A 26377-nucleotide genomic window follows, 5' to 3' on the forward strand; every position below is an offset into this window, starting at 1 on the left:
AACTGTTTTTCTTTGTATTGCTCACAGAGGAAGAGTTGAGGAAGCTCAGAGAGGAAACAAATGTCGAGACACTGAAGCAGGAGCTGGAGAAGGAGAAATTGAAAAGAGTTGATCTCGAGCAGAAAATGAATGAAATTCTCCGATCCAGGTATGAAAGGCGGTGTGGAAGTTTCCCACAACTACATTTTGCTACAAAACATACGTTCAGTTTTAGATCTGTTGTTAATACTGCAAGTAAAACAATATGTGTGTTTGGTCCAGACTAGAAGATTCACCACCTCCACCTCCAAAACCACAAGTCACTTCTGTCAATGGTACAGGTAAAGCTCAGTTTATACTTCCTGTTCGCTTGTTAAGTCGTGACGGAAGAAATGCTGTTTCCGGGTCCTAGCCTCAACTCGTTTCACTTGAGAATACCTCATATATGACCACTGTTTGTTCATATTATACATTTACGCTAAACATTTAAAAACTTACAATGTACACTACAGTGTCCATGCTCACAGCATCCCAAACACAAATTTGTATTTATATTTATATTTTTCATTGTCTGGCTATCTAGGATTAGAGTTAAAGGTTAGGATTATAAGTTTTAGGTAGTATTAAATCACATTGTGAGTGTATATTAGCACCGTGTTGTTTTCTTGTGGCATCTGATAGAGCATTTGGTCCCGGAAGTGGTGACGTGTGACGTCAGACTTTACAAGCAGATAGATTTATAGTTGAGAGACTCGCTTGCTTACACATTAATATAGAAATTTTGATCTATAAAAGCAATATTTTTTCATTTTCACTTTTGTCTGTTGTCATTTTGACTCCTACAGGCTTATTCATTATTCATGTTTTTGTTGTTGTTTTTTCAACAGCCTTTTCAATCTCTTTTGTTCTAGGGCCCTATGAAATCAGTTTTATTTTTTTCCAAATTCTGTTTTATTTACTTATTTTCAAATTTTGTTTGTTCATTTTAATTTTTCTGGATTCTGCTTTTTTTATGTTTTTATTTTTACATATACATATACATACAACATTTTTAGATTTTCTATTAAATATATATTTACTTTTTTTTGGTAGTAGTAGTACTTTCCTGTCACAGTTTCTTCAAGTTAAACCAAACTTTAATTTTGACAGGTTGCTGTAAAGTGTATTAGAAAATTAATAACTAAGTGACCCTACAATAAGTCCTATTTCTAAGTAACAAAAATAATATGCATTATATGGTAATTGCATAAAAATGCAGCTTTTTTGATGAAGGCATAATATTGAGTGGTCCAAAACATGATCACATGTAGTCTAGACCTAAATGAGATATGTTTGTGTTTGATCTGGTATTGCGAATGACACATTTACCTTCACTCTTGCTGTGTGTGTTCTCATCTAGAGATGGTTTGGGTGTGTGTTATGTAATTACTAACTGCGGACACACAGTCCCTCATTGAGAATAATCCGGATTCATCAACATTAGAACGAGAAGAACAAATTGGATTGCAAACGCACCTGTTCTGCCTAGAATTTTGTGTAGCAGTTTTTACTGTGTGGTTAAAAAAACTTTATTAGTGAATGAGAAGCAGTGTCCTTATTCTGAAGTTCATTTGAGGAACATGATTATAGTTTATCCATCACTTCAGCTGATTGATAGAGGATTTTAGCTTTTATTCATGCTTCAGATATTTTGTTGTATCATAATTCATTCTTTTATTATTATGTCGACAGCATTCATATTTAATTTGATCTGTAATTAACCCCTTTAGCATTCCTGTCAAACAACTCAATGCAAAACGTTCCTCGGGTGGAATGTTGGAACACTAAGGGGTTAAACATCCCCAAAAAAGGACAAACCAGTTTTCCTTTTCATTTGGACACCATTCTTTAAACCTAATCTTTCTACACTAGAAGTGTCTTTTTTGTAAGCAGTTTGTTTATTCTCAGTGCATGGATTACCGTTCGTGATCATGCGCATTTCATTTCTGATTTCATTTTAGGTAGTAGATGCTCATATTTTGAATCACTGACATGTTGCTCTGTTTGTGAACTGATAGGAGACAAACAGAAGGAGACGTTAAGATCCCGGCTGTGGAAATGGCTCTATGAGCGCTTTGGTGTTTATATCGAAGATTTCCGCTTTCAGCCTGAGGAGAATACAGTTGAGACTGAGGAACCACTAAGTGCTAAAAGGTAACCAGCCCAAACAAAGCCTCCTTTGATTTGCTTAGATTAATAATTTACAGGTTTTGAAGGGAGGTTGAACAGAGAACCATTCAAGCCCTGAATGGGTCATCGCCGTTATGTTCTACCTTTTGAACTCTGTCATTTGTGTTTTATTATAAGGAGGTACAGTATGTCTATGAAAAAGGTACACCTGACTTAATTAATATGAACCCTGGACAGACTCATACTCTTTTAAAATATACCAAAACCCTTATCAATTAACATAGTATACTTATTATTAAATTATGTTTGTTTTTCAGGTAGTTTTTTTTGTTGTTTGTTTCATTGTATTTTTATGGTGAAATCAGACTCAAGCTCTGGTCAAATATACTCTGTCAGACTAAAAAGGTTTAAACAACTTATTTACGCACTATTACACAATTATTTACATTTGTATATGCGTTTATTTTATAATATAATACAATAAAATATTATAATGTTATATATTTTCAGCTTTTTCCATAAAAAAATTAAAGACATAAGAAAAAAAACATTTATAAATTTAATTTTTAAGTTAAAATGTATAAATATATATATATATATATATATATATATATATATATATATATATATATTGTCACAGACGCGGTCTCTGTGGCTCCCTCTGTCCCGCGCCAGCGGGAACCCTCACCCGAATATTGACTGCATTTCCCACAATCCCGTACCTGGGAACGCTCACTTCCTGTTCCGGGTCTTCCGGTTCACTTCCGTTCTGGCGGCCATTTCAGCGGCCCTCGCCAGCTCATTCTTTGCGAAGTTTTGCCGGTTATGTACCCAATCCTGAGCGTTTATTATCGGACTGTCTTACTGCTGCCAACGGGACTGTTATTGATGTGTGTGAACCTTATCTGCCTGCCATTTATCGACCTCTGCCTGCTTTACGGACTATTGCTTCTGATCGCCGCCAGCCTCGACCCCTTTGCATGGACTTTGTTTATTCTCACGGATTTGCCTTCACCACATCTGATTGCCAGTGTTGACCTAAGCCTGTTTGAACTGTCTGAGTTTAATAAACTGTTGCACATGGATCCTTTGCCTCACGATTCATCTACTGCCGCATCACAGAAAACTTCGCCAAACACGGATCCAGCGACAGCTTCCCAGATGGCATCGGAGATGTCCTCGCAAGCTTCGATGCTAGTGCGGCATCAACAACAACTGGATCACTTGACCACCCTGACTGAACAACTGGTTCAAGCGATTCGAGGTATGCAAGCAGCGTCATCACCTGTTGTACCTCCGAGTGCTGCACCGATTAACCCCCCGATGCCACCCATGGATAACCCACATGTTACAGCCAGCCCTCGTCTCGCCTTCCCGGAGAAATTCGACGGTACAGCAGCTAAATGTAAGGGGTTTCTGCTTCAATGTACTCTCTTTGTCAATCAACAACCGAGTTTGTATGCTTCGGATGATAGCAAGATTGCCTTTGTGTGCTCACTCCTCACGGGCAGGGCGTTGGAGTGGGCCACGGCTGTTTGGGATCTGGGCCAATCTACTTACCCCACATTTGCTACATTCCTTCGAAGCTTCAAGGAGGTTTTCCAACCCACTCCGGAGAGTGGTGAGGCCGGGGAGCAAATAGTAGCATTACGTCAGGGCCGACGTACCGCAGCGGACTATGCACTTGATTTTCGCACACTAGCGGCTCAGAGTGGATGGAACGATGGTCCTCTTAAACTCCACTACCGCAAGGGACTGAATTCTGATTTGCAAGTGGAGTTAGCATGTCGGGACGAAGGAATGAGTTTGAACCAGTACATCGATCTATCCATTCGGATTGACAACGTTATGCGTGCACGCAGAACCTCCCGGCCCATTACCACTCAACTACCATTTCAACCAAGCACGTCTGCCAGTCCGGAACCCATGCAGCTGGGCACCACTCGGATCACACTGGAGGAACGGGAGCGACGGATGCGAAATCACCTTTGCCTCTATTGTGGACAGACAGGACACCTTCGATCCACATGTCCCACTCGACCACCACGTCCTCCTGCCTCGGTGAGTTCACGCAGACTTTGTTTGAACAGATGTGTGATTCCTGTTGTACTCAGTTTCGGGGAAAGATCTATCAGTACCCACGCATTAATTGACTCCGGGGCTGCCGGTAACTTCATTGATACCAACTTTGTGAGGTCCAATCACTTACCCACTCTGTCTTGTGCCTCTCCTGTGTCAGTGGCCGCCCTCGACGGGAGACCACTAGGCTCCGGACGGATTGATCAAATCACCGAGGATCTCACTCTCCGCCTGGAACCCAGCCATCAGGAAGTAATCCGTTTCTTCGTCATCTCCTCACCCCAAGCACCACTCATCCTCGGTTTCCCGTGGCTGGACCGCCATGAACCCACTATCTCCTGGGCAGGAGGAATCATCACTCACTGGTCTTCCTATTGTCATCAACACTGCATTCCTCCAGGGCCTCAGAATCCACTCAAGCCTGCTGTGGTCTCATCTAGCAGTACTATTCCCACAGTCTACCACGACCTTCTCGAGGCCTTCAGCACCGTCAGGGCCACCACACTACCACCTCACAGGCCGGGAGACTGCGCCATTGAGCTCCAACCTGGAGCAACTCCACCCCGCGGACGCATCTTTCCCCTATCACAACCAGAGACTGAGGCTATGGAGAAATACATTCAGGAGGAGCTTGCCAAAGGATTCATTCGACCCTCCACTTCTCCAGCTTCGGCAGGTTTCTTCTTCGTTAAGAAAAAGGAAGGAGGATTACGGCCTTGTATTGACTATCGTTCTCTCAATGACATTACTGTGAAGTACCGCTACCCCCTACCACTCGTCCCACCGGCTCTCGAACAACTTCGTTCAGCCAAATACTACACTAAGCTGGACCTACGCTCAGCGTACAACCTTATTCGTATCCGTGAGGGGGACGAATGGAAAACTGCCTTCTCTACCACCTCAGGTCACTATGAGTACCGGGTTATGCCCTTCGGCCTGGCGAACAGTCCCTCTTACTTCCAGGCATTCGTCAATGAGGTCTTCCGAGAGATGCTGAACCGATGGGTGATTGTATACATCGACGACATCCTCATCTTCTCCAACACCCTGCAGGAACACATACAGCACGTCAGGTCTGTTCTCCAACGTCTCATCCAACATCAGCTGTATGCTAAGGAGGAGAAATGTCAATTCCACCAGAGGAGCATCACTTTCCTGGGATATGTAATCAGTCCTGAGGGTGTCGCCATGGATGACAGGAAAGTGACTGCTGTCCGTGACTGGCCTCGCCCAAAGACTCTCAAGGAACTCCAGAGGTTCTTAGGATTCTCAAACTTCTACCGTCGCTTCATCCGAAACTTCAGTACGGTGGCAGCTCCACTTACTTCCATGATTAAGAAAGGGGAAACTCGTCTCACCTGGTTACCCGACGCTATACACGCTTTCCAGGACCTCCGTCAGCGGTTTACCACAGCACCCGTCCTTCGACATCCAGACCCCCAGCTACCCTTCCTCCTGGAGGTGGACGCCTCCAGCACTGGAGTAGGAGCAGTACTTTCCCAACGTCACAACCAACCTCCTAAGACATTCCCCTGCGCATTCTTTTCACACAAACTGAGTCCGGCTGAGAGAAACTACGATGTGGGCAATAGGGAACTTCTGGCCGTCAAATTAGCTCTGGAGGAGTGGCGTCACTGGCTGGAGGGAGCAAGACATCCGTTCACCATCTTAACGGATCACAAGAATCTGGAGTATCTTCGCACCGCCAAGGTACTCAACCATCGCCAGGCCCGATGGTCTCTATTCTTCACCAGGTTCCAGTTTGAAATCACTTACCGTCCTGGTTCACAAAACACAAAGGCCGACGCTCTCTCTCGTATCCACGAGCCCGAACACACCCTCCAACCACCAGAGTCCATCCTCCCGTCTTCCGTAATTGTGGCCCCTATTGCTTGGGACATCATGACAGAGATCAATGAAGCACACACTCAGGATCCACCTCCCGCTGCATGCCCTAGTCACCTCACCTATGTTCCTGCCCATCTTCAAGCACGAGTTCTCTCTGAGGTTCACGCTGCCCCAAGCTCTGGTCACCCTGGGATAGAGGCTACCATCCAGCTGCTCAAAAATCGGTTTTGGTGGTCTACTCTCCGCACCGATACTATAACCTTCATAAAGAACTGTGTCACTTGCAACACCTCCAAATCCTCACATCAGCTCCCTGCCGGCTTACTACAACCTCTACCCATCCCAAAGCGTCCTTGGTCTCACATTGCTATTGACTTCGTCACAGATTTGCCTCTCTCCCAGGGAAACACCACCATCCTCTCCGTGATTGACAGATTCTCCAAAGGTTGTCGCTTCATCGCTCTTCCCAAACTACCCACCGCCATGGAAACGGCAGAGATTCTATGCAACACCGTCTTCAGGTTCTACGGCTTGCCAGAGGACATTGTGTCGGATAGGGGTCCACAATTCTCATCTCGTCTCTGGTCCAGTTTCTTCCGCCTCCTGAGTGTTAACATCAGCCTCACGTCAGGTTATCATCCGGAATCCAACGGGCAAGTTGAACGCTTAAACCAGGAATTAACTCGCTTCCTTCGTTCATACTGTCAGAACCACCAGGAGGATTGGAGCCGATTCCTATTCTGGGCTGAGTACGCACAAAATTCCATAAGGAAACCAGCTACTAACATGACCCCTTTCCAGTGTGTACTGGGCTTTCAACCTCCTCTGTTCCCCTGGTCTGGGGAACCCTCGGATCTTCCAGCAGTCAACTCCTGGTTTCAGCAGAGCGAGGATACTTGGAATCAGGCCCACATCCATCTCCAAAGAGCAGTACGCCGTAACCAGGTCCAGGCAGATCGCCACCGCCGGCCCAATCCACCCTACGAACCCGGGCAATGGGTCTGGTTGTCTACAAGGAATCTACGCCTCCGTCTACCCTGCAAAAAATTAAGTCCCAGGTACGTGGGTCCATTCAAAATTCTCCGTCAAATCACCCCAGTGTCATTCAGACTTGAGTTACCCCCTGAATACCGTATCTCACCCACCTTTCATGTTTCTCTGTTAAAGCCCGCTGGCCGCCCAGAAGGGACGGAGGTCCTAGACGAGACCGCACCGCAGAGACCCGCTCCCCTGATCATCGATGGCGAGGAGGTCTACAGAGTCAATATCATCCTAGACTCCCGACGCCGAAACGGTCACCTACAGTACTTGGTCGACTGGGAGGACTATGGCCCCGAGGAGCGATCCTGGGTGCCCGCCGAGGACATCTTGGATCCTTCACTCACCGCAGAATTCCACTCCACCCACCCAGATCGGCCAGGACCCCGAGGTAGGGGTAGACCTCGGCGTCGGTTACCTCCTCGCGCCAGGAGGCACTCGCAGGGGAGGGGCTCTGTCACAGACGCGGTCTCTGTGGCTCCCTCTGTCCCGCGCCAGCGGGAACCCTCACCCGAATATTGACTGCATTTCCCACAATCCCGTACCTGGGAACGCTCACTTCCTGTTCCGGGTCTTCCGGTTCACTTCCGTTCTGGCGGCCATTTCAGCGGCCCTCGCCAGCTCATTCTTTGCGAAGTTTTGCCGGTTATGTACCCAATCCTGAGCGTTTATTATCGGACTGTCTTACTGCTGCCAACGGGACTGTTATTGATGTGTGTGAACCTTATCTGCCTGCCATTTATCGACCTCTGCCTGCTTTACGGACTATTGCTTCTGATCGCCGCCAGCCTCGACCCCTTTGCATGGACTTTGTTTATTCTCACGGATTTGCCTTCACCACATCTGATTGCCAGTGTTGACCTAAGCCTGTTTGAACTGTCTGAGTTTAATAAACTGTTGCACATGGATCCTTTGCCTCACGATTCATCTACTGCCGCATCACATATATATATTATAAATTATATTATAAATTATATATAATTATATAAACATTATACAATAAAATATTAGTCCATCAAAAAAACTGAAAGGCATAAGAATTATTATATTAATAATAATAAAAAATGTCAAATAAATGTAATTATTATTTAATATTGTCATATAATATTATAATTTAATATATTTTAGCTGTTTTTCCATCCAAAAAATGCACAAAGAATTAAACAATTTGAAAAAAAAAAAAAATATATATATATATATATATATATAAATGTTATATATTTCAGATGTTTTCCATCAAAAAATGAAAGGCATAAGAAAAGTAAAAAAAACATTTTTTTAAAACTTTAAAATAAATGTAAGTTTTAAATGTTAGTTTATAAAATGATAAAATATAATATAACATTATAATTTTATAGATTTGAGCTGTTTTTCCAAAAACAAGAAATACATTAGAAAAATAAGTTTTTACAAATTTAACAACGTTTTTACAATTTTTTAATTAAAACACATTTGTTTTTAATGTTATATATTTTCAGCTGTTTTTTACATCACAAAACTGAAAGACTTAAGAAAAAAATATGTACATTTAAATTTTTTAATTTATTTTTAGCTGTTTTTATTCCAAAAATAAAGGCATAAGAGGAAACAAAAAGTAAAGTAAATTAAAACATATTTGCTTTTAATGTTATATTTTCAGCTGTTTTTCCATCAAAAAATGAAAGCCATAAGAATAAAATAATACAAATATTTTTTGTAATTTGTACATGTGAATGTATAAATATTATCTAAAAATAAATCAAATTAAATAATTAAAAAAATTAAATTTAAATCAGACTTGTTTTTAATGTTATATATCTTCAGCTGTTTTTACATCAAAAATTTAAATTTAAAACATATTTACAACAAAGCCTGTTTTGTTTTGGAAACATTTTATTTAAATATATAAAATGATTTCTAACTGTGATTTTATGAAAAGGAGACTATGATGACTTTTTTTTTTTTTTGTTTCGTATGTTTCCAGGATATTCAGATGTATAAAAATGTGCTGCACAATAGCAATGACCCAGATGCAATTTTGATGCTGTGGTGATAAAATCCATTTTTCAAACTGAATTTTTTGTTAAATGTTTTTATACTTTATATTTTAGTGTTGTAAGGTTAAGATGTCATCCTCAAGTCTTTACTGTCGTCAGCCCAGCATTGAGTCTCAATTTTCATGCTATTTCTGGTTTTATAATTTCACCCTCCCAACGGATCTCATTAAATAATTAATTTTCTTTTCTCCTCTTTGCAGATTAACTGAAAATATGAGACGACTCAGTGAGTGTTTTCATACCGCATCCCAGAAAACCCCTCCAAGCCATAGCACTACATAATTTAACCGATTACAACCCCAATTTAATTTCCAATTAGCATGTGTTTTAATTCTCATCACCTGGCATAAAAACTGATTGTCCTCTGGTCTGTCTGTGTGTGTCTGTGTGTCTGTGTGTCTGTGTGTCTGTGTGTCTGTGTGTGTGTGTGTGTGTGTGTGTGTGTGTGTGTGTGTGTGTGTGTGTGTGTGTGTGTGTGTGTGTGTGTGTGTGTTTTCAGAACGGGGTGCTAAGCCTGTGACTAACTTCATGAGGAACCTTTCTGCCTTATCCAGCTGGCACTCTGTCTACACGTCAGCCATCGCCTTTATTGTGAGCACAACCCACACAAACCCCTCAAACACTATTCATTACTGTATATCATGTTTAGGTAGCCGCCCGGTCTAAAGTGCCTGTTTTACTACCATATTGAAACAAATAAAACATGTCGCCAAAGCTCATTGTTATCTTTAGATCACAAGATACACAAAAACCCCACCTCAGGTTAACATGATTAGTATATTAGGTCAGTGTGATAAAAGTTGGATAATCTTAAAATGCAAAAACATAGATGACTAGCGACTGTATGGTGCCTGGCATAGTTTTAACATGCCATCCTTCATAATGTCTTCTTCCCTCTCTTCTTTTCCACAGATCTATATGAATGCTGCCTGGCATGGCTGGGTTATCCCCATGTTTCTATTTTTAGCCATTCTGCGGTTGTCCTTGAATTACCTCATAGCAAAGTACGTCCAACATAATCTATCACTGGTTCAATTCACAACTAGTTCACAAAACCATGTGCTGGTTGAATGACATTGCAATTATATGTTCCCTCAGTTGTTATTTAGCATAAAATGATTTATTAAATAGTTTTAAAAGAAGTGTTAAATTTATATGTTTTACTATTGCATTTTTAAAAAAATGAAATGTTATATTTAAATCCTATAGTTTGAACGTGTGACCCTGGACCACAAAACCAGTAATAAGGGTCATTTTTTTTTTAATGGGATACAGCTACATACTACTGAAAATCTAGAATCTGAGGATGCAAAAAATCTAAATATTGAGAAAATCGCCTTTAAAGTTGTCCAAATCAAGTTCTTAGCAATGCATATCTTAACTTAACATCTTAATGATTTTTGGCATAAAACAAAAATTAAATAATTTTGACCCATACAATGTCTTTTTGGCTATTGTTACAAATAAAACTGACAACTAAAACTGTTGTGGTCTGTAATTTTCAGAGGTTGGAGGATACAGTGGAGCATTGTGCCTGAGGTTTCTGAACCGGTGGTAAATATAAGCCTTAGTTTAAATTTTTAACATTAGTATGTGTCAAAATTTGCTTGATTCAAAACCTTAATGCCTTGTTTTTTTTATTAGGAACCTCCAAAGGAAGATCTTACTGTCTCTGAGAAGTTCCAGTTAGTTTTGGATGTTGCACAGAAAGCACAGGCGAGCAATTTGTAGCCTTGTTCTAGCTGTGATAATAGTGTAATACAAACACCTTTTGCTTTGCTTCACACATAAAGATGTTGACGCACGGGTGATGTGTTTTCACAGAATCTATTTGGAAAGATGGCAGACGTATTGGAAAAGATTAAAAAGTGAGTATGTTAGATATTTTAGTTGTGGGAAGAAGTGGTATGACTGTGTGATGGTTAAGTCGTCATTCAGTTCTGCTTTTAATTTTTTGGGGGATGATTAAAAAAAAAACAATACAAAAAAAAAAAAAGAACAGTTTTTATTTTATTACAGTTTTTTATTATTTAAAGTTTAAAAGTTCCACGTAAAAAAAGAAAATTAAACGAGAGTGTCTTTTCCTCGTCTAAATTATTTAATTGACATTAGGATTTAAAATAAATTTATTATTATTATTATTATTATTATTATTATTATTTATTTTATTTATTTATTTATTTTTTCATATTTAGTTTATTTTCGCTGTTGTTAAATTAGTTCATTCCATAATTAAAAATTTCCTGGTAATTTCCTTACCCCATGCCATCCAAGATGTTTGTCTTTCTTCAGCCGAAAAGAAATATGGTTTTTCGAGGAAAACATTCCAGGATTTTTCTCCATATAGTGGACTTCAATAGGGATTAATGTTTTGAAGGTCCAAATTGAAACACCATCTCCTTTTTTCCTCCAACTTCAAAATCATCCTACATTATTTTACCTTTTTTTTTTTTTTTTTTGTAAAGGACGTTTGACTTTCTTTGCGCGTTCGCTTTGTAAACACTGGGTCGGTACTTCTGCCTACATCACGCATAACCTTTCCAACATGATTACGTAATGCGTGAATTCGTGGATGCAGAGCTAGGGCAAGATGAGCGTTTGTGGTTTAAAAAGTATATGAATTAATTTTTTTTTTTAAATGACATCGTTTTGCTAGATAAGACTCTTATTCTTCGTCTGGGATCGTGTAGAGCCCTTGAAGCTGCATTGAAACTGCAATTTGGACCTTCAACCCATTGATCTTTACTGAAGTCCACTATATGGAGAAAAATCCTGCTGGAGTGTTTTCCTCAAAACCCTTAATTTCTTTTCAACTGAAGAAAGAAAGCCATGTACATCTTAAATTACATGGGGGTGAGTCAAGAACAGGATTTTCTTTTTTGTTCTGTAATAAACTAATTCCTTTAACTTAAGTACTATTGTAAAATAGATTGTAATGTTTATGTATATGTAATTACTAAATTTAAAATGACCATGACATGATAAGATTGTAGTAGCACTGCCCTGTTAAAAAGATGTTTAATTACATGTATATTTACATGTGCAGGGCTCAACGCTTACTTTTCTTGTTAAGAGCACGGACAAAATTGCAGGAGCACATTTTCTAAACAACAATCCAAAAATCTGATATAAAAATTTGCCTTCCTATTTTGTTTTTACCTTTTGTTTTTACCTATATATATGTTTAATGAGGCTCAGAGGTGGCATGAGTGCAATCAAATTCATAAATTCATGTTGAGATTAATGTTTTAGATATAAAATTTTAAATACAGAAATGTTAAATGATTGAAATAACTGAAAAGATCTGCCAGTAGGTGACGGCAAGACACTGATTTAATTACTGGATCATATCATTCATTTGATTCGTTCAAACGGCTGGTTCATTTAGGAATAAAGCAAGTGACTGTCTTTATGAATGGGAAATTTAATCATTTCACTAGATTCGTTTAAAACGCATGTTCATTCATAAACGAAACACCGTTGTGTTTCAGTGGAGAAGCGCAACGGCTCAGTTGTGACTTGTTTCAGACTACTTTTGATGACAAAATCAAAATCAGGCAATGGTTATAGTCAATGTAAGGCACTTAATAATAACGTCTTGTTTATTTAACTGTTGTATTAAATCAATATCTCATTTACCAACTCCCTTAAAATGATCAAAATCTTAATTCGCGATCTCACAAAGCTCAATCTACGAAGCTCTCTACACTGCACAGTCAATCACTTATTTACACTCTCTCTACCCTTTGTTTGTGAGGAAACGTGAGATATGTCTGTGATATATTACACAACGTTGCAAAAACACATAGCAACCCTTGAAGCTCCCCTGAACGCAAACACAAATATCCTGATCTGATCATGGTGCTCCTGAATATTTTTCATAGTCGCGCGTAGTAGTTTTCAGGCACAAATGAGAGTGAAGTAGTCGCACTGTAGAGCCCTGATGTGTATACTGTATATAATAGTGTTTTCGTTGCAGCTTGTTCATGTGGGTGCAGCCTGAAATTACACAGAAACTGTATGTTGGTTTGTGGGTGGCCTTCATCGCTTCCTGTTTGCTGCCATATAAACTTGTGGGCTTCATGATGGGTAAGAAATTCAGTTTGATGCGCAACGATGTGTTTTTGTTGTTGTTTTGGGCTAAACCTCTAGTTTTCTTACTATTTTGTAGGCGTCTATGCCGGCATCAAATTCTTCATCATCGACTTCATCTTCAAAAGCTGCCCCAAACTGAGGGACAAGTATGACACACCCTACATTGTATGGACCAATTTACCCACAGACCCTCAACTCAAAGAGCGTAACAATGCCACTCTGAGCAGACGGGTGAGTGAAACTGTGCACGTGTGCTGTCTCAGTGTTCCCTTTCGAAAAGCTTGTAAAATATTAATCCTGATTCCTCTTTTTGTCTCCTTGTGAAGAGGAAGTCATCAGTTACGACTGAAAATGAGAAATTACTTCCTCTTGTAGTTAGTAGCCAAGACTTGGACTTGGCCAAGATGGCTTTAAAGGGACAGTTCACCCAAAAATAGAAAATTACCCAATGATTTACTGACCTTCAAGCCGTCCTAGGTGTAATATGACTTTCTTCTTTCAAACGAACACAATCGGAGTTATATTAAAGGGGTCATTGGATGCCCATTTTCCACAAGTTCATATGATTCTTCATATGAAGGTCTTAATGAAAAGTCTCTAATATACTTTGATTAAAAATTCTCAATAGTAGTGTAAAAAAAAAAAAAACCTTTTACCTTGTCAAAATCAGCTCTGCAAAATTTCAGCTCATTTTAAGACATGGCCCCTTTAAATGCCACAAGATCTACTTGCCCCGCCCCTCTCTGGGATTATGTTTACTTTAGCTGCATTTAGCCGCGTTTAGCACATTATTAAGAAAGGCCATTTGCAAAGATGCATAAAAAACCCCTTATACTTACTTCTGCTTTGGGTAAAGTTGCATCAGGAACAATTTGCGCAAAGATAGATGCTTATGTAGATCGGGATTGGCGCTTTCTATTTAAAAACAAAAGTAACGTTAAACCTCTGCATCTTCAGCGGCTCAGATGTTGGTAGTAAATGACTACTGCTATGTTCATTATGACATCCAACAACAGAACACCTCAATCGCTCAATTAGAGTGCTCCTCTGCACCCGAGGGCGGGTCTAAGGTAAGGCGCTCATGTCAATCAAATGCATTTCGTCACAATGACAAGAAGCTAAGAATGAACTGATTTTAAAAAGGGGATATTACTTTTAAAGATTAAATAAATACCGCGGGGTGGATTTTTTTTTTATCATTGTAGGGTGGTTGTGTTCACAAACTACCAACACACATTAATGTTCAAACAACATGTAAAAGTTAGTTTTGCACCCGATGACCCCTTTAAAAAAATGTCCTGACTCTTCCTAGCTTTATAATGGCAGTGAATGGCTGTTGGGATTTTGAAATCCAATAAAGTGCATCCATCCATCATAAAAAGTGCTCCGCATGGCTCCATGGGTTTATAAAGGTCTTCAGAAGTGAATCGATGCGTTTGTGTAAGAACAATATCCATATTTAAAACTTTATAAACCGTAATCTCTAGCTTCCATTAACTGTCATATGCGCATTCATGAGAGAGTGTTTTAAATATAGATATTTTTCTCACACAAACACATCAGTTTGCTTCAGAAAACCTTTATTAACCCCTGAAGCGGTGTGGAGTTGTTTTTATGATGGATCGATGCACTTTAAAATCTCAACACCCATCACTTTCACTTTTTTTTTTTTTTTATATAACTCCTTAATATAACTTAATATTACACCTGAGATGGCTTGAGGGTGAGTAAATCATAGGGTAATTTTCATTTTTGGGTGAACTATCTTTTTAATAATATATTGTACCATAATAAAATACATATGTTACCATATATTAGTATAAGAGTTTATGTTGAAACGAGTTTCAATTAGTAGAGTATTAGTAACATCTCAAATCTGAAATACCAATGAAATTTAAAAAAAAAAAAAAATGAGTAAACAAAATGGAGGACAGATCAGGACATTAAAGGTGTCTTCATGATTATTAAATACAAATTCAGGCGACAGAGGATATGTTATTCCTCCTTTTTCCTTAATAAATGGTAGGATTTTGGTTTGTGTGATGGTCTGTCACATGTTTATTCTGTTATTTTTCCTCTCTCAGCTGTCTGGGTTTGAAAAGGTAGGGATCTAGTGTGGCCTTTGGTTTGACAACAGTGCCTGTGTTTGCCACCAATGGCTGGTCCTGCGTATGTGTGTTTATATCTGTGTGTGTGTGTTGTCAGGAATATGCAATATGACACTAAACACGTCTGTTGGCGATTGGATCAAAAACTGTTGATTTATAATGCATCTTCTCACTAATTTGCACCAAAAGTCAACAGGAATGTTAAGAAAAATATAAAGATGTTTTTGATCCATCGTCATCAGACAGGATGATAGTGTAGATATTCTGTGTGTGAGTGTGTGTGACATGCGGGGTTTATTTTTCGAGAGTTTCTCTGCTGTAGTATAGTGTAGTATAATAAGCCTAATAGTATTTTAAAGCACTGCTTTGTGATTACATCAGAGAAGTCAAGCTTTTATAATATTTTAGATACAAATGTCACTTTATGGAGACATTTGTTGAGCATTAGAAGGAAAATCTTTGTATTCATACACAACTTTCATTTTTTTTTCCCGCATGATTATATAAATGTCTTGAGAAAGTGGCTAGAAACTCTGAAAAGCTTGGCTCTTCTGGTGTTGCCACGGTGTTGTTTTTAATTAAGGTAGTTTCCAGTTGCCTAAGTGGGGGTCAGATGAATTATATTAGAAATTAAATAATATATGCGTGCATTTACTTTCAGTATGGTATTTAAGTCATGTTGGATCTGGGGTTTTGTCATGTTTGAGCGCTGGCCTTGAATAGGCTCGAGTTAGTCAGCATTTCTTTTACAGATGTATTTGCAGACGTACTCTCTGTGCACGATGAAGAATAGTTTTCTGCAAATATGAGGGGGTTTCTTCAACTGTGGCCACTTGTCTTGTGGACTTTTAGAAAATAACATATGCTTTTAACACTTTCAGTAGCTTATATAATTTGTCTACTAACAAAGTAGACATACATGGTTAACAGGAGATTTTTTTTTTTTTTCATTTTATTTAATTCTTTATATTATTAGTAGGAGTCATTTTAGTGTTATTAAGACAAGTCTTTGTCTATGTATTTTTATCAATAATAATCATAATGATAATAAAATAAGGATTTTATTTAATTTGTTTTTTTTAATGTTTAATATTGTTATCAGTTTTATAATAAAAATAATCATGTATTAAGGATTTCATTTTAAATTATACAAATGTAAATATTAAGCTTTATTGTTATGGTAAGATTGTTTAGTTTGTATATTTTTGTAAATGTTTGACATTTTTATGAGTTTTAATAATAATAATAATAATGTATTAAGGGTTTTATTTTAAATTATACAAATGTAAATATTAATCTTTATTGTTAAGACTATTTATTTTTATTTTTTGTTAAGGTTTAACATTGTTATTAGTTTTAATATTATAATAATAATATTAATATTAATAATAATAATACTTTATTATTATTATTATTATTATTATTATTATTATTATTATATATTTATTTTAATAATTAATCCTAAATTACAAACATGTAAATTTATTTATTGTTACAATAATATTTATTGTTATGCTAAGATTGTTTAGTGTTTTATTTTTAGTAATCAGTTTTAATATAATAATAATATATTATTATTATTATTATTATTATTATTATTATTATTATTATTATTATTTTAATAATTAATCCTAAATTACAAACATGTAAATATTTATTTATTGTTTCAATAATATTTATTCTTACAATAATATTTAATATGTTAATATTGTTTTGTTTTATTTTTAGTTATCAGTTTTTATATAATAATAATAATAATAATAATAATAATAATAATAATAATGCATTAAGGATTTCATTTTAAATTATAAAAATGTAAATATGAATCTGTTATTAATTGTTAAGATTGTTTAGTTTTGATTTTATCCATTTTAATAATAATAATAATGTATTAAGGATTTCATTTTAAATGATAAAAATGTAAATATAAATCTTTATTTATTATGCTATGATTTAGTTTTTTAGTTTTTGTTAATGTTTGATATTATCAGTTTTAATAATAATAATTAAGGATTTTTTTAAATTGTAAAAATGTGAATCTTTGTTATTAATTGGTAAGATTTATTTTTATTTTTGTTTTATTTTTGTTATTTTTAATATAATAATAATTGACAATTAATAATAATATTCATAATATTATTTCATTTTAAATTATACAATTGTAAATATGAATCTTTATGTTAAGATTGTTTAGTTTGTTTTATATTTTGTTAGTGTTTGATATTATCCGTTTTGATGATGATGATGGATGAATAAATGCATTAAGGATTTCATTTTAAATTCAATTCAATTTAAATTTAAAAATTTAAATAAAATATAAACATCTTTATTAATTGTTAGGTTAATTAGTTGTTATAATCTGTATTGTTATTTATTGTTTAGTTTGTTTTATTTTTAATGTTTGATGTTGTTTAATATAATAAAATAATAACGTATTATTTTTATTATTATATTTTTTTAAACAATAAAATTATTCATAAAAAAGAATATAGCAAAAATCAATCTTGATGGCATTGCAAAGTTTCTAGATTTGAATGTGAATTAAATTTGAATTATTAATTTTAAATTTAAATTCTTTTAGTGTATAACAAAGTTCTTCTGTTCATTTTTAAAGTCAATACCTATGACATCAAAGTGCCCATAGTTGAAGAAATGCCCATGAATCTTTCTCAAAATGACATCTGTCTTGTTCAGCCCCAAACGTCTAACACATAAATAAACTAATATCTTGGTAATGTGTTGGTGAGCGATGATACCTACGATAAGTGGCTGTTTAACTCCGGCTTTGAGCTTTGCACTGGTCCTCAGCACCCTCCAGGCATCCCTTGCTACTGTTTGGCATCCAACCCAGAGAACTGAATCTGTCACCAGCTGATCTCAGGAGTCCACATGCAGCTGAGCCACCGACCATCATTCACTCTGCTAGGTCACCACTGCTGCTTGGCTCAATAACATACACTGGTTTAATAACGATTGACAAGCTTCCCCCACATGGGTGCTGCTGTTGAAGCCTCAAGTGCTGATCTCGGATCAATTCTGTTCTTTATCTGGTTAGGCGTTAAAAAATAGTATTGATCCTTCACCGGCACACAGGAATCTTGCAGTTCTGGGGCTGTACTTGCACTTTCTGCTCCTAAATCAATCGTTTTGCTTGTTCCTCACAGCAGATCCAGCCGACGGTGGCACGCGGGAATCAGTCGGCCGGGATGTCGTGCGGGATCGGCCGTGAGGAGGAAAGCGGACGGGCCTACAACACAAAAAGAGGGCCTTTTCATGAAGTCTTCAATTTGTCAGAGAATGAGCGCCCCCTGCCAGGTGGGAAGAGCAACTGCACTGGCCTTTGAATAGTTTTCAATATATTTGCTGTTGTTTAACTGTGTGATTTGATTTCACAGTGTGTGAGAATGGATGGCGATGTTGCTTGATCAACAGAGACAGAAAAATGCCAACCGACTACATCCGCAACGGTGTCCTTTACGTCACAGAAAAGTATGCATGTTCAGATGCACCTGCATTTTTTGTTTGCTGTTTTCAGAATCAGCGGCATTGCATTAAATGGCAATACTTACAAACCCTTGTTTGGAGTAAATGCTTAATTGTTAGGCATTGTTAGACACAATGCATTCTCCCATGATAATAGTTTGTGTTTTGTGTTCTTAGTTACCTGTGTTTCGAGAGCTCTAGTTCCCGGGCAGCATCCTCGAAGAAAAATAAAGTCATCAAGCTCCAAGACATCACGGATATTCAGAAGGTCTGCCAGATTTTTTTTTTTTTTTAATGTTTGTTGACTTATTTTTATTGAATGCTTAGTATCTTACTGGATTCTCTACTCTTGTTTACAGTACAAAGTGTTGTCAGTATTGCCTGGATCTGGGATGGGAATCTCAATTACAACGCCATCCACTTTAAAGGTAAGTCACTATATATCATATATCAGGGGCGTTTCCTCTGAGGAGGGATGGGAGGCAGTGCCTCCTCAAAATATTGACAAATTCGTAGTACAAAAATAAAACAACTTTAATATTACAAAATATAGCATTTAAAAAAAAAAGTGTATAAATGACTTGTTAAAAATAAAAATAAAACCTTGTATAACAATGACATTAGCAGGTAAAGTTACTGCGGGAGTCCACGTCTCTCTTTCCTACGCTGAGTCTATTGAGTTTTAACGGACCCCCTAAAGCGCGCAGTGAGTTTTTTTGGGGGGTAATTGAGAATTAATGGGGGAAAGTCACATGAGAGGTTCATGCGATAAATCCCGTCTCTTGTGTTTGTGCACGCTTTGTGTTTGCGAATCAGTTTGAATAAACAATATAATGGCATTAATGGGAAGACTCACACTTAGATATAACCACTTTATGTCAAAATAAGACTTAAAATGACATGAAAACTTGATCTGTGGGAGTGTTTAGTGAGTAATCAGTTTGGTGAAACTTAAAGTAAATCTCTGTGTCTGTGACCAATGATTACCAAGCTTTAATGACTGATGACCTAAAAAATAGTTAAAAGTTAACTATTAAAAAGAATAGCTGAACATAAGTTCATAAACAAAATTTATAGTCTAAACTGTTACTGCCTTAAGTTATTTTGGAATAAATGTAAAATTCTTAAAAACACTAACTTGATGAGATTCATACGTTGCTTTAATAAAAAGAATATTGATTGCATTGTTAATGTAAAAATATAAAATCTTTTTTCTTCTTCTTTTTCTTTTTCTGATTGTTTGCGCAATGTTTTTTTTAACCAAGAAAATATGACTGGAACATGAATTTACATTTTGATTTAAAACATTAAAACTTTGCGGACATTTCAGAACACCATGCTAATTTTTATATATATTGTTTTTTTAAGAATCCAAAATATCAGTAAAAATGGCAATATTGTAATATTATTGTATTATTATTATTATTATTATTATTATTATTATCAATATTTAAAACTGTTGAGGATTTTTTTTCTGGACTCTTTGATGAATATAAGATCCAAAGATCATAATTTATCTAAAATAAAAAGCTTTTGTAACATTATACACTTACATCATTCAAAAGGAGTCAGTGTAATGTTTAAAAAAAATTACATTTTATTTATGTATTTATTGATTGATTGATTTAAGATATTATAGAAATGAATATGTTAATTTAGAAAGCATATTTTATTTATTCTTTAAATTGATCAAAACTGATGATACAGACATTTATAATGTAACAAAAGATTTCAATTTCAGATAAATGCTGTTCTTCTGAACTTTCTTTTTATCAAAGTAACCTGAAACTTTTACTCAGATGTTTTAACATAATAATAAGTATTCTTGGAGCAGCAAATCAGAATATTAAAATGATTTCTGAAGGATCATGTGACTGGAGTAATGGTGCTAAAAAATTCAGTTTTGAAATCACAGAAATAAATAGCTTTTTAAAATATATTCAAATAGAAAGCAGGTATTTTAATTGGCAAAACATGTCAAAATTTAACTGTTTTGCTGTACTTTGGATCAAATAAATGCAGGCTTGGTGAGCAGAAGAGAAAAAAAAAACATTAAAAATTAGGGATGCACGATATGTATCGGTCGATAACTTGCGCGTTTTGTCAGTAAAGCCGGTTCTGTAATCAGCGGTAAATGCCATCAGGTGCGTGATTTCACGTTGAGCCGTATATACTACACACAGCCGTTGTTTACCGACGAGCTGCGCACATTCACACTGATAATGAACATTGATTTCATGATTCTCGTTGGTAAACAACGGCTGTGTGTAGTATATACGGCTCAACGTGAAATCACGCACCTGATGGCATTTACCGCTGATTACAGAACCGGCTTTACTGACAAAACGCGCAAGCTTTATCGACCGATTGGTATCGGTGCATCCCTATTAAAAATCTTACTGTTCAAAAACTTTTGACTGCTAGTGTGTGTTTTCAGGATTATTTGAATGCGGAGTTTCTTAAAGTCTCTTCACTTTTCTTAGGAAAAACTAAAAACTTTAACTTTTGATTAAAATACATAATTAATTAAAATAAGCTATCCATGTAACTTTTTCTTTTCTGTATTCTAACTTTTATTATGTAATTATTTACTTGCTTTTACAAATAAGATATAAAGTTTTTTCAAAGTCATTTTCACACTTGCTGTGAACCAGAGTTCATTTCCACCCCCTCTTCCTGCCAGGTTTCTTTACACATTTTATTATCTGGCTCCAAATCAAAGTGCATTTGTGTCATCAGCACCAGTTCCTAAGTGAGGACTAGCAGCAGCTGTTCACCACTGTAGCTGAAGGAAAAGCTAGTAAGCTAATTGTTTAGCTTGCACACTAACTGAATGAGAAACTCCATTTAAAGCATTGGTTATTTAACACATGGGACATAATCCAAGAGGTTAATTGTCACACTAAACGGAGTGTCCATTACATGTTCTTTCAGCTGGTGAAGCTGGTGAACCAAAATCTCTAATGTGAAAGTGCACTAACAATTTTGTCACCTTCTTCTTCCAAAGCCTCTAGTGTTTGGTGCCATGATTCATCGGGACGAGGCCTTCGATGCCATTAACACTCAATACATGAAGATCATGAATTCCACAACAGCTACGACAGTCACAAACCCAGAGACATAGTCTCACCCGGATCAACATATGACATAAAGTAGTCCATAAGGCAGCCCTAACCTTAATGTAGCACTATCCTAAACCCCTACATGGAGACGATGGCTTCCAGAAGTGGTCTGCCCCATCCCCAACCCAAAACGATGGAGAAACTGCAAAGAAACTGTTTTTCATATTCTCTTTTAGATTCAACATGAGTATTAGGATGAGTATTTTATATAATGTTCTCTCAAAACGGCGTACTATAATCTTACACAAGTGTTTGTCAGGATGGGTGTTGTTTTATAAGGTTAGGGGTTTGTTGTGCTTCTTACTTGTGTGTCCGAACAGGAGCTGGTACTCCTTTGTGTCTCATGGAGGGCTTTGTGTGATCCGTGTGTAGTCAGACTATATAACCGTCTATGAACTTACCGCCATTTTCACTTAATTGCATCACCGCTGGCCTTGCACAAAGAAACACTGCACTTAGTGTTGCTGAGAGCTTTTAGATGTGATTTAGGGGGAAAAGGAACCGACTTAACCGTCAGCTGAACTCCATATGCGCAAAGAAGCTCGTAACTGCCGGCCACATTGTTCCTTTGGGCGCGCCAATTTTTTTCTTCAGTATTTGTGATATTTGTGTTACCTTATCACATAGAAACAACCTCATATTTTACAGGAGTAAAAAAAAAATTGTTGCCGTTTACTCTCCATCATGTTGTTTTAAACTCGTAAAGGAGATATTTAGGCAAAATGTCCATGCTGCTCTTTTCCTTACAATGAAAGTCAATTGTTTAAAGGGATAGTTTACCCAAAAATGAAAATTCTGTTATTTACTTGCACTCATGACTTTCAACCCACTATGGGATGCAAAAAAAAATGATTTTAACTGTTTTGTCCATTCAAATCAATACTGGACCCCACAAAAAAAAAAAAAAAAAAAAATCAGACATGCTTATTTAAATATTTTAATATCGTTTGTATTCTGCAGGAGAAGAAAATGTTTGGAAATGGCAAAATATTAATTTAAGAAACTCCTATTGGTTGGAACAATGTCAGGGTGTGTAAATAATGACAAAATGAGTCATTAAATAATATTTTTAACTTAAAGCACAAAAATATCACCAGTCTTAACCATTAAATGAATGCGCACAAATAAAGGACTGTTCAAACTAAGCTGGTTTTGGTATACAGTTGAAGTCAAAAGTTTACATACACCTTGCAGACTCTGCAAAATGTTAATTATTTTACCAAAATAAGAGGGATCATACAAAATGCAGAAGATTTCAAGAAGAGCTTTCACATAAAATCCATTTACATATAGTCCACAAGAGAACATAATAGTTGACTGATATTATTGAATAATTTATAAAAATGACCCTGTTCCAAACTTTACATCCCCTCGATTCTTAATACTGTGTTGTTACAGTGAATGAAAACTTTTTGAATTTGAAGATCAGGGTAAATTTAACTTATCTTCTGGGAAACATGTAAGTGTCTTCTGAAGCTTCAAAAGGGCAGTAATAAATGAAAAAATATCATATCTAGGTGAAATAAGAAAAATGTACACATTCTTTTCAAAAGTTTTCACCCCCTGGCTCTTAATGCTTTGTGTTTCCTGCTGAAGCATCAGTGAGTGTTTGAACCTTCTGTAATAGTTGCGTATGAGTCTCTCGATTTTCCTCCATGTGAAAAGATGGATCTCAGAATCATAGTCAATATTGGAAAGGGTTTAAATACACAAAAATGCCGAAAACCCAAAGAATTTGTGGAACCTAAAAGAGTGTGGATCATTCAGGTAACAACACAGTATTAAGAATCAAGTGCATGTAAACTTGAAACGTCCTAAACATCTTTAATATGAAATATCTCATTCAGGTCAGCATTTCGTTTGTTCCCTCTTATTTTGGTTTAATAATGAGCAATTTGCAGATTCTGCAAGGTGTATGTAAACTTTCGACTTCAACTGTATATATTCTCATTCCTCATCATTGAGCCCTGAGGTTATTGAAGTATTTAATGAATATGTTGGCACTGGTTAATGTCTTAGTTTACTAATATTGTACCCTAAAATAAGATCTAATTCTTTTAAAGGAACCACAGACTCATTTCTGTAATGGATGTAGTATGTTAACGTAGGGGAACTCCAAAATGAACATGTTCTACTTCCAAATGCTTTACTCAGTCAAGCATAACGTTGTTATTTAGTAACTTTTGACTATGCAGCCTTCAATAGCTCCTTTTGGAATAAAAGCAGGTCTTTTCTTTCTTAAGAGAGGAGAGTCATATAGTACGTCCTGATTTTTTTTTTTTTTTTTTTTTTTTTGCGTAATATGTCCCTAACACTTTTCTTTTTATGCATTTCAAAATGTGCAGACAGTTGATTTTTCATTTATTCTCTCCATTTTAAGCCTTGGTTCTCACCTGCCTTATTCTGCCTTATTTTATTTTGTTCTTTGGAGCAATTTGACACTTTTAAATTCTTTTTTCAAACCATTTTCAGTCAGTATGTGTCTGTTGGGTTTAGACTCTGGACTTCTCAGATGCTGTTTACCAAGTTTACGAAATAGCACTTTTGGGCTTTCTAAATATATAGCCACTAAAATAGTGGAAGACCGTTTAGTTAGAATAAATATGATGCTATTGTCTGTGCGAAAATTTGTATTTGTGAAAACACATGAATAGTTCACCTTGGTTTTATTAGTTTCACCTTTTCACATTCAATTCTAAAACAAATTCCATTAATTATTGACTCTTAGAAAAACTGACCACCAATGATTGTCATTTGCCAAATATGTGTATTGTTTGCGCTCTGTTTCTGCCCCAACACAGTTTCGTTTACAGACATTTGTGTTGCACAAAAGGTTATTTTGATCCCTGAACCAATGGGGGAATGAAAATTAGCCTTTTTTTGCCTGTGGTGAATGTTGAAGACGCTGGAAAATCATAGATTTTAAATGCCTTTTTGAAACATTTTATTCTTTTATATTGCATTCTTCATCCAGCTTTAAGAATTTGATTATTGTTCCTTGGAAGTTGTTGGCTGTAGCATGGACTATGCTGTAGCATAGGATGGTGTTGTATTATTTCACTCAGTGTATTTCCCTATTCAAGTCGTTTTATGTTTCAATCAAGTATCTGTTTAGTTGGTTGTAACACTCACATTTACAATGGTACGGCCACCCAACGACTGGCTTTGATAGACTTTGCAGAGGAACAACCACAGTAAATCGGAGTCCAATTACTCAGAGACTGAAGTGAATTTCATGCGCTGAATGTGAATGTTTGTTTATCAAACATTTGTATTGACACTGGATGTACATGTCTGGTAAAATCTTTCCTGCTGTCCTCTGATTAGTCTTCATTGGAGAAGAAATAAACTCTGAGTTCTTTCTAACTTTTATTGCTTATTTTTTCTTCTTCTTTTTTTTTTACCACTTGTGGATATGCCACATGGTGTTGTTATACAATGAAATATGTGACCCTGGAAAACCAGTCATAAGTTGCATGGATATATTTGTAGCAATAGCCAACAGTACATTGTATGGTTCAAAATTATCGATTTTTCTTTTATCCCAAAAATCATTAGGATATTAAGTAAAGATCATGTTCGATGACGATATTATGTAAACTTCCTACCATAAATATATCAAAACCTAATTTTTGATTAGTAATATGCATTGCTAAGAACTTCATTTGGACAACCTAAAAGGTGATTTTTCTTTATTTTATTTATTTTTTTTGCACCCTCAGATTTCAGATTTTCAAATAGTTGTATCACAGACAAATATTGTTCTATTCTAACAAACCTTACATCAATGAGCTTATTTATTCGGATGATCATACAATCTCAATTTTTTAAAATTTACCCTTGTGACTGGTTTTGTGGTCCAGGGTCACATATATTTTCACAAAGGTAAGTTCCAATATATTAAGAGTGCACACAGATAGTGTGATGTTTCACTAGAGGGCACCACATGTAGCTTTTAGAAGGGTAACTGTGATTTATAGTGGGTCATTACTGTATGTGCATCTAATGCTTATAGAGAAGTTTGAGATTTAAGTAAATTAATCAGATCAAGAATGAAAAGCAACTTGGATCACATGTAGTAGTGTAAGGAAGTATATACAAGGATATTTGACACTGAAGGGTGCTCTAATTTTACAAAAGAACAGAATGATCATTTAAACTACTTAATACAATTTCTTATTTTAATCAGGAAAATGTGTTGCCTTAGATGTGTACAGTTTAATTTAGGTAGTCAAAAACATCTGCAACAAAGATTTTGACATTGTAAGTTTTTGAAACGTAATGATAAAGCAACTAAAAATCATCTGAAGCTCTTAAAGGGATACTTCACTCAAAAATGAAAATTACCCCATGATTTACTAACCCTCAAGCCATCCTAGGTGTATGACTTTCTTATTTCAGACGAATACAATCAGTTATA

The 26377-nt window shown here is 36.3% G+C and overlaps 1 protein-coding gene across 2 annotated transcripts in view; it reads left to right on the plus strand.

Annotated features, from left to right (window-relative positions):
* LOC141302136 (GRAM domain-containing protein 4-like) overlaps nt 1-25323 on the plus strand; it is a 59608-nt gene extending 34285 nt beyond the window's left edge. Inside the window, exons 3-19 of one of the 2 annotated variants that reach the window (XM_073832325.1) lie at nt 28-148; nt 262-320; nt 2037-2172; nt 9350-9375; nt 9649-9740; nt 10062-10153; nt 10655-10703; nt 10794-10865; nt 10974-11017; nt 13129-13238; nt 13321-13475; nt 15329-15346; nt 18517-18667; nt 18748-18841; nt 19013-19103; nt 19195-19263; nt 21843-25323. In XM_073832325.1, the coding sequence (XP_073688426.1) occupies nt 28-148; nt 262-320; nt 2037-2172; nt 9350-9375; nt 9649-9740; nt 10062-10153; nt 10655-10703; nt 10794-10865; nt 10974-11017; nt 13129-13238; nt 13321-13475; nt 15329-15346; nt 18517-18667; nt 18748-18841; nt 19013-19103; nt 19195-19263; nt 21843-21959 (1496 nt within the window). In that variant the 3' untranslated portion in view covers nt 21960-25323. The remainder of the gene's footprint in view (nt 1-27; nt 149-261; nt 321-2036; nt 2173-9349; nt 9376-9648; nt 9741-10061; nt 10154-10654; nt 10704-10793; nt 10866-10973; nt 11018-13128; nt 13239-13320; nt 13476-15328; nt 15347-18516; nt 18668-18747; nt 18842-19012; nt 19104-19194; nt 19264-21842) is intronic. The other variant, XM_073832326.1, reaches the window with a different exon arrangement.
* Nucleotides 25324-26377: the final 1054 nt, after the last annotated feature.

Source organism: Garra rufa, chromosome 25 (assembly GCF_049309525.1).
Source record: "Garra rufa chromosome 25, GarRuf1.0, whole genome shotgun sequence".
NCBI classification, from domain to species: domain Eukaryota; kingdom Metazoa; phylum Chordata; class Actinopteri; order Cypriniformes; family Cyprinidae; genus Garra; species Garra rufa.